General features: G+C 46.0%; 1 protein-coding gene across 2 annotated transcripts in view; it reads left to right on the top strand.

Annotated features, from left to right (window-relative positions):
- Window positions 1-10860, top strand: part of Col22a1 (collagen type XXII alpha 1 chain) — a 239348-nt gene that overhangs the window by 58407 nt on the left and 170081 nt on the right. For both annotated transcript variants that reach the window (XM_004638934.3, XM_023723988.1), the window contains exons 11-12: window positions 2255-2284; window positions 6338-6346. In XM_004638934.3, coding sequence (XP_004638991.1) covers window positions 2255-2284; window positions 6338-6346 — 39 coding nt within the window. The remainder of the gene's footprint in view (window positions 1-2254; window positions 2285-6337; window positions 6347-10860) is intronic.

Below are 10860 nucleotides of genomic sequence, written 5' to 3' on the forward strand. Positions count from 1 at the left end.
AAAAGAAAAAGAAAAAAGCAAAGCAAAACAAAACAAAACAAAACAAGGAAACCCCATAAGGTTAATAACTATCGAGTCATCAGCAACAACTGAGGCCAAAAAGCAGTGAAAGGGTTTGTTCAAAGTCAGCGCTGTCAGGGTGCAAGGTGTGCTGGGTGTTTAACCAACATGCACATAAGGTGTGGGCAGCAGAAGCCCCTGGAGCAGGGGAAGGACACAGAGTGAAGAAGGACTGTGTGTGCATTTCACACCAGAAGAGTATTTTCTAGTAAGTCAGGTAGGTTATGGCAAGCTAAGATGTATGTAAAACCTCGAGCAATTTTGACGACAATAACTCAAATTGTGTACTGAAAATATCATTGAGAAAATAAAAATGTTGCACCAGGAAATACTTGCTTCATCCAAAAGACAGTTGGAGAGGAAAAGTAAAAGAGCAAACAAGGAAACAGGAAACATAGGGAACAAAAAGTAAAATTGTGTGTGTGTGTGTGTGTGTGTGTGTGTGTGAGTGTGTGTGTGATATTTTGTATGAATATATTAAATAAAGAAATAAAAATACAGAGATTTTCAGGCCGGATATGAAACTGGATCCAACTCATGTCCTGTCTAAAGGAGACACACTTCACATTTAGAGCTAGAATAAGGTACTGGGGATGTAACACAGCAGTCGAGACATTGCCAAGCACATGTAATGCTTTGGGTTCCATCCGCACTACTAGAAAAAAATATATAAATAGGTGTAAGAAGCTTGGAAAATACATGTTTTGGAAGTGCACAATATTCAAAAATTATGGCGTGATTAATGTCAGATAAAACAGATTATAAGGGACAGGGATTTAGCTCAGGGTCACAGCACCAGGCTGGCAAGTGAGACCTTGTGAGTTTGATTCCCAGTAAAATAAATAAATAAATATTATAATAAAAATGGCAAAAAGGCACAACTTATAAGGATAAAATGATCAAACCTTTAAGAATACATAACAGTGATGAATAGATAAGCATTGGCCAGAAGACCCCAAATACATTACGCATAGCTGACAAAATCCACGGGTGAAACGACTGACTCAGCAGAGATATCCAGAGATTTGAATTTTTTGCCTTCCATAAAGGATGGGCCCACCAGGCAAACCCAGAAGTAGGACCCAGCAGGCCTTGCTGGTGTGCAGAGGTGCAGTGTTCTGTGTGGCCTAGCAATTTAATTGTGCTCCTAAGTCTGCAATCCCAAAATGTATGCGTAGGGCTACACAACATGAGCATTGTACACCAATGTTCATAGCTGTGCTGGGTCTGATAGTCCAAAATAGAAGCACACCAATGTCTATCTCCTCGAGGATGGGTAAATGAAATGCTCTGCATCCATTTGTCTTACTGTGCTCTTGTTGCTGGGACAAATACCTGACACTCAAAATGAAAGAAGGAAAGGTTTATTTAGCTCACAGTTACTGGAGGTTTCAGTCCATACTCATCTGGGTCCAAGGCAGAGCAGCACATAGCAGAAAGCAGCCTTTCATGGCAAAGGCAAAGAGCAAGAGCAAGGGGAGGGGTAGCAGCAGCTCAGGCAGCTAGCTTCTCTTCCCTCCTTACATTGAAATGCAAATTACCTGCCCCAGGGCAGGTGCAGCATTCATACCCACAATAATCAATAGCGAGCTCCAGAAGCCACCCCAAGACTGTGAGGCTTTGGGGGGACACCTAGACACAAGCCATAATGTCATCCATTGTCAGTTCAGTCTGCAGTGGAAAGAAGTTTTGTGACATGGTGCAGCCTAGATAGACCTTGACAAGACTTTGCCAAGTGAAAGAAGCCTGTCATAAAGGCAATTATTGTATGCCTCCATTTATAAAAAGTTGTAGGGTGGGAAGCAGATTCCTGTTGGATAGGCCTGAGAACAAAGGAATGGTGCATGACTACTATTGGCTACAGGATTTTTTGAGGTGATAAGAGTGTTTTAAAGTTGATTTTGGTGATTGTTATGCAACTTTATGAATATATTAACATTATGAATTAGACACCTTAAATATAAGGTTTACAAATTATACCCTAATTAAGATGTTAAGAAAACAAACAATCGTAACTGCAATATTGAAATATTAGAAAAATTAAATGAAATAACTCTCAGGGGGATCCACATTTGGTAAATGATAGTGATGTCCTTTAGAGGCTTTGGGCAGAGCTGGTGATTTGGGTGTCGGGGGTGTCATGCCCTGGAGATGCTCCGTAGTAACCTTTTGTCTTCTTCTTTCTTTTACCTAGGGCAGAGGATCTTTTGTCCAAGGAGAGAAGGTAAGCACCTTGCTTTACTGTTCTCCTGCAAGGGACAGGATGGGGGCGACAGTTTGTAAGAGGTGTGTGCACCCATCTTGCTCGCTGGCACAAATGTCTGCAGTGAGAAAAGGTCCCCCTAGTCCTGGTATTTGACCTTCCACACTCAGTGGCTGATGTATGTGCAGTGCTTTGCAGGAAGAAGAGGTGGAGAAAGGAAGCAGCTAGAAGAGGGAAGAGCATGGTCCAGCTGATGGTGGGGGTTCATGGGATACATGCTGGAGAGGTTGCCACTTGAGCTATGCCCAGGGAAGGGGACTTTGGGAGCATCCCATGTAGTAGGTGGGAAGAGCGGGAGTGGCTGTGGAGGAGAATTCTGAGTACTGTGTGGCCAGTTCACCATAGTTAGCATTCAGGGTACTTAATAGCACAGAATGGGTGGGAAATAAGCTAGAGAGGTGGTTCGAAGACCACCTCACAGGAAAGCAAATGGGAAATGTGTTCAGGCTTCACGTGCTTCAGCAGGAGCCACTGAAAGCATTTCCTTGGCTGGCCCTTTGAGGATGTTCAGGCAGCTAGTGCCAGGCTGATCTTCGAGGAGGAATTCGCTGAAGTCACCAGATTACTGCAGAGTACAAGGGAGGCTGGAACTGTTGGTGAAAGAAGGACTGAATGGGTGGAGAACTAAATGGTTCTGACTACAAAAATTGCTTGTTTCCCCATCAGTGTAACATGCACAGTGTAATGGATTCTGGGAAATGTGGGAAATCCTTCTCAAGAAGTGAGCCTCATAAGAGAGATATAAAACAAAGGGGCACTTCTTCAAATGCTGCTGTTCACTTGCTAAAACTACATTAAAAAAATACTCCCACCCAACTTAGTGCACACAAATGTCACTGATTTCATCAGAGTCATGTGGCTTGTGTCTCAGACTGTAGCACTGCCCCCTGTGTGTTTCCTGATGCTCTCCATGAAATGGCAGAGAAATCAGCCATCCTCTCTCTGTAAGGACTTTTTTAGTAAGTCTTTCACATCTGGGTTTACTTTGTAAGGAAACATGTCTGGATACGCACAATTATGTATCCATGTGAATTTTATAAGTGAGCATAGAAGCAGACATAAATGTGAATAATTTATAAGTGAAACTAGAAATAATGCTATGCACTGGAAAGTGGTGGAGTCCATAATGTACTGCACAACTGCACAATGCCACAGCACTTGGCAGTACAATTCTTTTAATTAAGAGATTAGTTAATGACTTAGAATATACAGACAGCATTTTGTTACTTTAAAACACATCGCAAAAGGTATGTACAGTATGTCTCTAGGGGTACGCATGCATGGGCGTGTGTGTGTGTGTGTGTGTGTGTGTGTGTATGAAAGAATAAGAGAGAAAATGAGAAGAGGCAGAAAGGGAAGGAGAGCAAGAGATGAAGAGATAGTTATCAATTTAACATTAATGCTGGAGGGGCCGGGGAGATGGCTCAGTAGAATAAGTGCTTGCCTGACAAGCACAAGGGCCTGAGTTCAATCCCCAGTTCTGAAAAAATAAATAAATAAATAAATAAATAATGCTGGAGACACATCCTTATTCCATTGTCAATCACTGTGTACGTCTGTGGGTGACAATGTTGTAAAAGAAGGGTTCTTTCTTTCCTTACGCTTCCTGGCTCGCAAGGCTTGGTTCCAGTGAGCCTGCTCCAGACTTCTCGGTGGTGTGTGGGGGAGCATGCCTTGGCACAGCTGTGTGCCAGGCAGGCAGCTTGGTGACCTGCCCCCCCGCCCCCCACCACATCCTCTTGATCTGGGATTGTTTTCCAGCTTCAATCTCCTGGTAAGTAAAAGTGAGGCTGATAGCTGCCACCTGCTGGGACTTCTGTGTGGTGTAAAAGCAGAACACCTGGAGCCCAGATGCCCAAAAGGCAGCAGCCACTTTCTTGTTTAAATGTTTATTTTCTTAGTTTTCTTTTGTTGTGGCAAGAGCTCTACATATGCATCCCCCTCCTGCCAAAGGCTGGGGGCAACACACTGCTGTGACTACAGGCATGAGGCTCCTGGGCCCCTCTCTAGAATTTATCCTGCTTTGCTGAAATTTTACTCCTGATGGTTAGTGGCTTCCTGTCCCACCTCCCCCCAACACACCTCCTGGGAAACCATTAGAATAACAAGCACCTGTTAGGGACCAGGCACCTTGTTTAGGAGCTGAGGGGGAGTGAAGGACGGGAGCCTAATTCTGAAGCACGCTGACCTTAGCATGAGCTCCTGGGAGTAAAGGGTATGGAGCAGGAAGAGATGGGGATGAAAGGCATTAGGACAAAGTCATTTTGAGTGCTGTAAGGTGGTGGCGATGCTCCCGCCCAGCCCTACTTCTCATTAAGGGGGATTCTGCCATGACAGCCCCACCCTCATAATGACTGCTCTGATTCCAGTAGGAGAGATGCCTCTGGGTCATCCACATGCTAAGAGTGGGCCTTTTCCCCTTGAGCCAGGAAGCTCCCTCAGGGTCTGGAAGAGGCAGGCCCTGTTTGAAGTGGGGAGCTATATTGGGTTCTTGAAGGTAGAATCAGGCTACAGTGCTGAGTGAGGGGAAAAAAAAAGAGGAGCTTTGCTCTGTGTGCATTCTCTCCCCAGAGCTTCCCTTTCAGAGCAAGGACCAAGAAGGAGCTCAGTTACCCACAAGATACATACCCGCATCAGCAGCATTATGGGCTGAGTGGTTGCGTCCCCTCAGATTTCATATGCTAGACTCGTACTGCCTTGGTGATTGAGTGAGGAGGTGAGGGTGTGGGAAAGTTGGAGCCCTTCAGAGTGGGTCTAGTACCCCATGAAAAGAGGCTTGAAATGACCTCGAGAGAGATGGTCTCACCCCTGATCCATGAGAGGACACAGTGAGCAGGTGTCTCTGAGCCAGGACACAGCCTTTTCCTGACACTCACTCTTCCTATGACTTGATCTTGGACTTTCAGCCTCCAGAACTGTGAGAAGGGCATTTCTACCCATGTAGGTTCCCCATTGTGAGGCGTTTCTTATAGCAGCCTGGATATATCAAGACACGTGGTTTCTGCTACAGGAAAAACATACAAATCCTAGTAAGGAACAGTGACACCCTTTTGATTTGCTGCTTCTCTTGGAAAGCATTGGGTGAGGTATTAGCAGTGGTTACTGCTAGTGATTTCATCTAGAATGATCTGGTACCTTTGTTTGAAAAGAAGATGCCACATAGCAGAATGAACTATGTCAGCTGCCCTAGCGTGAGCTCCTAACATGTTCCAGATACTCGGTTTCTGAATGTCAGCCTCCTAAGCCTCATGGCGGGGGCTGGGTCACGTACAGGTTCATACGCTGGTGAGCACTGGGGTTCAGACTGGGCCTACCCGATACAGACAAGACCGGACACCAGAGGAATGATCTTTCACTCTTCACCAGTGTGCTGGCCACTACCATCCCCTGTTTGTATGAAACTAATGCTTGTCTTGGGGAATTTTAGTCTCTCAAAAACCATGTTCCTTGTAGGAATCAAGTTATTTTCTGAAAAGCCAGCATTGTAGACCCTCTGAGCAAGGACATACAGATTAAATGCCTGTGGTTATATGTCTTAAACACCCAGGACATACTCATGCCATTTGCCTGTAACTCTGGGTCCTGTCTTTGCTCATGGCTGGCTTCATCAACACCGCTGCTCCCATCTTTTGTCCGTGTGTTTATGTGCATTATTCATGGTGCTCAAGGTGGATAACTTTGAGTGCCTTCTATTCTTTTACAATAAGTAAAGGATTTAAGGAGGGGATTAGCTTAGCTTTGAATGTGCCAGGAAGCAAAATAGTAAACAAAGGAGCCCAATGCTCTGTCCATGGTTCTGAAAGACACCTTGGAGAAGTCTAGAATGACCTGATCTCACAGCAGGTGTCTGTAGAGCTGGAATTAGCAAGACTATACTTGTTTCTCCCTTTGTCTGGCATCCAGTTTCCTGACAAGTATAAGGACCAATCAGAAGACCAAGAACTAAACACAGGAGACTGAAAGCACTTATGAGAAGAGTTGATGGCAGATATCTGAACTAAGAGGTCCAAAGAGGGGAAAAGCGTAGACTCAACACAGAGTGTCTTGTGCCTTTAGTGGCAGTGACAGTGAATCATTACTTAACCCCTAGAACTTGGGTTTTCTCATCTGTAAATTGGCAAATGCACTAATACTTGCCTCCAAGGATTGCTGCAAATGAGCTAATGAAAATAAATGACTTATATTTATAAAAATTACTCATACATTTTAGTATATTGACCATGGCACCAGAATTACTGTGCCATTTTTACACAGTAAATGGTATCTTCTATGTTCTCAGAATTAATGAAGTCTTATGCCCCGAGGCTCCCAGCAGCTGCAAAATGTCAGCAGTCTCACGGCTGGTTCCCATTCTCCACCCCAGGAGGATTTCTGCAGCTCCCAGGGCCTCAGGAAGCCCAGTGAGTGTTCTTAGTATGGTCCAGCTGGAAAGGTGAAAAAGTCCTTTCCCTTCCCAGTTCATCTGAAATAATTCATACAGTGTCTAAGAACAGTAACAGTACCTAGTATTTGTGAGCACTTCTACCTGGAAGGATTTGTATGCATACTATTAAGTTTTTGAAGCAGATACACTAAGCCCCTGACTTAATGATATTTGACTTGAGACTTTCACAGATATGAATGGACTTCACATTACAAATATTCATAGATGTGAACAAAGTACAGAAGTAGCTCAGGTGTCTGCTGAACGTTGTCACAGTTGTGTTGCTGAGTTTACTGTACAGTGAAATAGTGTACAGTTGTACTCTGCTCAATCTCAGCCCAGGATGTCCTGAAGGAAGAGAAGAACCAGTCACAACGTGGAGGGGACTGCAAGGAAGCACAAATCAATTTCCAGTGTATATCTATGTCAAAGGCATATAAGACTCATTTTGGGCCTGGGGAGATAGCCCAGTGGTCTAAGTGCCTGCCTGGCAGGCACAAGGACCCGAGTTTGATCTCCAGTGCCACATGCCTGTGCCTTGATCTTGTGGGCCCTGGAACCCCAAACATGCTGTGCCAACCTCAAAACTCATTTTTTAGGTAGTAAGTAGAGGGATCAGGAACTAATGACTTTCCTTCTCTGTGTAGCAGAGTCAGGATTTGAGCTTTTGCTTACCAGCTCCCCAGCTCTTACCTGTCTGTGCTGAGAAGTTTTCAGACTTGAGCCAGCATGCAGATCATTTGGTGGACCTTCCTAGCGTGTCTCAATCAGTAAGTCCTCAGGAGGCCATGAAAGTGGTTTCTATAACAAGGCTCCAAGTAATGCTGACAGTGTTGGCCCAGGGATCACACTCTGAGCATCATTGATCAGAGTATTACCAAGACTCCACCTAAAGTACCTGCTGTGCCTTGTACCAGAATGATGAAGAAAAAGGTGAGTACAGCATCTCTAGAAAGGCAGTGACCTCGTCAACGTTTAGAAATAAGTGTCGGTAGTTGGCTGAGAAAGCAAAAGGAATAGCTGTTTGCTTATATGTTGCCCAGTGAGGTAACAGTATGACCCTGAACAGCTGGTGTGTGTGGGTGGGGTTGGGGGTAATTTCCTGCCAGATGCTGCCCTCCCTTGGGGTCCAGACGGGCACATGGAGACAGTGTGTTTGTATGTGAGGGAGGGAAGGGAGCCATGGTAGAGAAGTCAGAGCCTGACTCGGAATCAAGCCCAATTTAGGGTCACAACTTCTAACAAAAAACTAGGAAGGGACTTCTGGGAGCCCTGGATTTCTTCTGCAGTGAGTTCCATATACACTTTATTGTCCTTCTATTAACAGCCTGAATATGGATTTCCTTTCTATATGTGAAATATAAAAACTTAGAAAGCCGATTCAGAGCGGCAGGACCTGCCGCCTGCTTGGGATTTCCTCAGCACAGCACTTCCAGACCCTTGGCTAGCAGTGCTTTAGTTCTTGCATTGTCCCTTCATGCGGACAGAGCTGAGGTGTGGGAGGGGAAGTGGCTTTTTTCATCACTGTTGCTAGAACAAAATACCTTAGACTAGGCAATTTGCAAATAATGGAAATTTGTTGCTTGTAGCTCTTGAGACTGGGAAGTCCAAAACAAAGGTCGGGAGGAGTTAGTACTGGATCCTGGCTTTCTGCTTCATAGATGGTAACTCATTGCTGTGTCCTCATGTGGCAGGAAGGGCAAACAAGCTCCCTGTAGCCCATTTCGTGAGGGAACTGATCTTGCTTCCTGAAAGCCCCAGCTCCTATGACATTGCCCTGGGTATTGGGGCTCACCTGCTGAGACCCCTGCCCCTGGGTCTGTGCACACGTGCATCTCCTTTCCTCTCATTTCCTTTGGTTTTCTCCTTTCTTGACCCCTCCCTTTGTCTTTTCCCATGAATACTTAAGTTTTGTCTTCTCGCTGAAGGCGATATTAGCAACATCAGAGGAAACTCTAGTGTTTTTGTCACTCTTTTTACTGACTTTCCTCAAAAAACTTTTAAAAAATTCTTAGTAGGATACAAACAGCTGGCATTTCAATGATATTTTCTAGAGTCCAAATGTGTGCACGTTCACTTCGCATCTGAAAATGGCACTAAACTCTGCCTTGCAGCTGATAGAACTGGGTCCGAGAGGCTGGTGGTGTCTCTGGGAGAGGCCTGGGCAACCTGCAGCTGGGAGTCCGCCTTATCGAAGCACAGGATGCAGCTGATGAGGAGACCAGTGCGGAAGTCGTGGAAGGGGCATCACAGGGCTGGGCCACAGCGGCGCGCTGCGGCGTTTAGAGGACACCCACACTTGAAGGGTCTGGGCCAGGGTGACTCTTTGGAGGATACAGAAAGACGGGGACCCATCGAATGAAATGCCAGGATTACATGGTGACCTCGAAGTGGTGCCTCCTCGGCGGCGTTCATTGCTAGTGTGGTCTTGCTTATCTTACATATATAAAACAGAATTTAAAAAGAGATGCTGTGGTTTGTGACTCAGAAAATACCTCGAAAGAGTCCTCTAGTTAGGCTATTAGAATGCACAGCAAAGATGGCCACGCCCTTGTCAAGGAGAATGAACGTGCCTCCTCTGGTGACATACTTATTGAAAACAGTGGCCAGGTTGCTCATGTCCTGTGGCTAGGTGTGTAATCCCCCTCTGCAGACAGAGGCTGAGACTCGGGATATTTCCCGCCTCTGGGCAAAGTCACCAGGACAGTAACTGGAAGGAAATTTGACACGGCCATTCATTGGTGCTAGAGACCTTTGTCTTTCCACCACACCCTGCTGCCCACCCTGTTTCTAGAGTTTAAACATTTCAAGGGTTACTTTTAAAGCAGGGCATTCTTTCATTACCTTCCCTACAAGCTCATAGGGTTCTAAAACAAAATGAATCCTTCATAGTGCTCTTGGGCTCAGTGCCAAGGCAGACTCTGGTCTCGTGTTCTTCCCTCCTCGTCTCTCAGAGTTCCTGTCTTGTGAATAAGCCAGATTTCCTTTGGGCACTCATTTCAAAGAACAGTAAGGCTTGAAGAGTGAAAACTGCCAAGAAAGACCAAGAGATCTCTCTTGAGTCTCTCTGGCGTTGTCTCTTCTCTCTTTGCTGACTATCTCTGTTAGATGGTCCTGGAACCCTGATGTGCTCACTTCCATTCCTGAGGCAAGAGCCCTTGCAGACACCCTGCCCCACCTTTGGCCCTGGGATGTCGCAGCCTGCAGGCACAGAAGGCAGACAGCCCATCTGAACTGGGTAACCAATGCACGGCTGCACTACTTCACTCAATAGACGTGATGATGGGGGGAGCTCTATCCTGGACGTCTTCCCAGGAGAAGATCACATTCTTTCCTGATGTCTTCACTTTTGAAAATCTTAAATTCAGCCCCAAGGTTGTAGCAAAATGAAGTGGGATGTGGGCCTTGGAACTGACTGGCTGTAAGTGCACCCTGTACCTGACCACCAGCATCCTGGCCCCAGGCAGAGTTTCCCCTTCCAGTGAGGCAGTTAAAGGAGCTCTGGAATTCCTGGGCAAGCAGGGCTGGGTGAGGCTAAAGGAGAAGAAACTGTGATCTCATGCCCAAGCCTTATCGGACCCACCATGCCTCACAGAGTTCCAGGTGGCTGTGAGAACGTCCTATTCTGTGGCCTACTGTGTCTGTGTGTAGAGATCCTAATGCTTGCTTTATGGGACTGATAGGTGTCTAGTGAGCTGGTGGGTGTGCAGATGCTGCTGTATGTGGTAAATATGAGAGGGACAGGGAGAAAGGGAGGGGAGGGGAATGGAGGAGAGGGGGAAGGGAAGGGAAGGGAGGGAAGGGGGAAGGAGGGGAGAGGGGGAAGGAGAGGGAGGGAGAGGGAGAAAGGGAGGGGAGGGGGGGAGAGAGAGAGAGAGAGAGAGAGAGAGAGACAGACAGACAGACAGACAGCTACAGACAGACAGTCCTATAGTTCAGTGCCCAACCCCCTCACAGCTGCTCTGTGTCTATATTTATCACCAGTATCTGCATGTGACTTATTAGCATGAAATTTGTCCCAAATTGAAGAAAAAAATTGAATACTTGTTCTAGCCCAAGTTGGTGATTCTCAACCTGGAGTGACTGCTTCCCAAGAAATGTCTGCAATATCTGG

Source organism: Octodon degus, unplaced genomic scaffold (genome assembly GCF_000260255.1).
Source record: "Octodon degus isolate 3935 unplaced genomic scaffold, OctDeg1.0 scaffold00104, whole genome shotgun sequence".
Taxonomy (NCBI): domain Eukaryota; kingdom Metazoa; phylum Chordata; class Mammalia; order Rodentia; family Octodontidae; genus Octodon; species Octodon degus.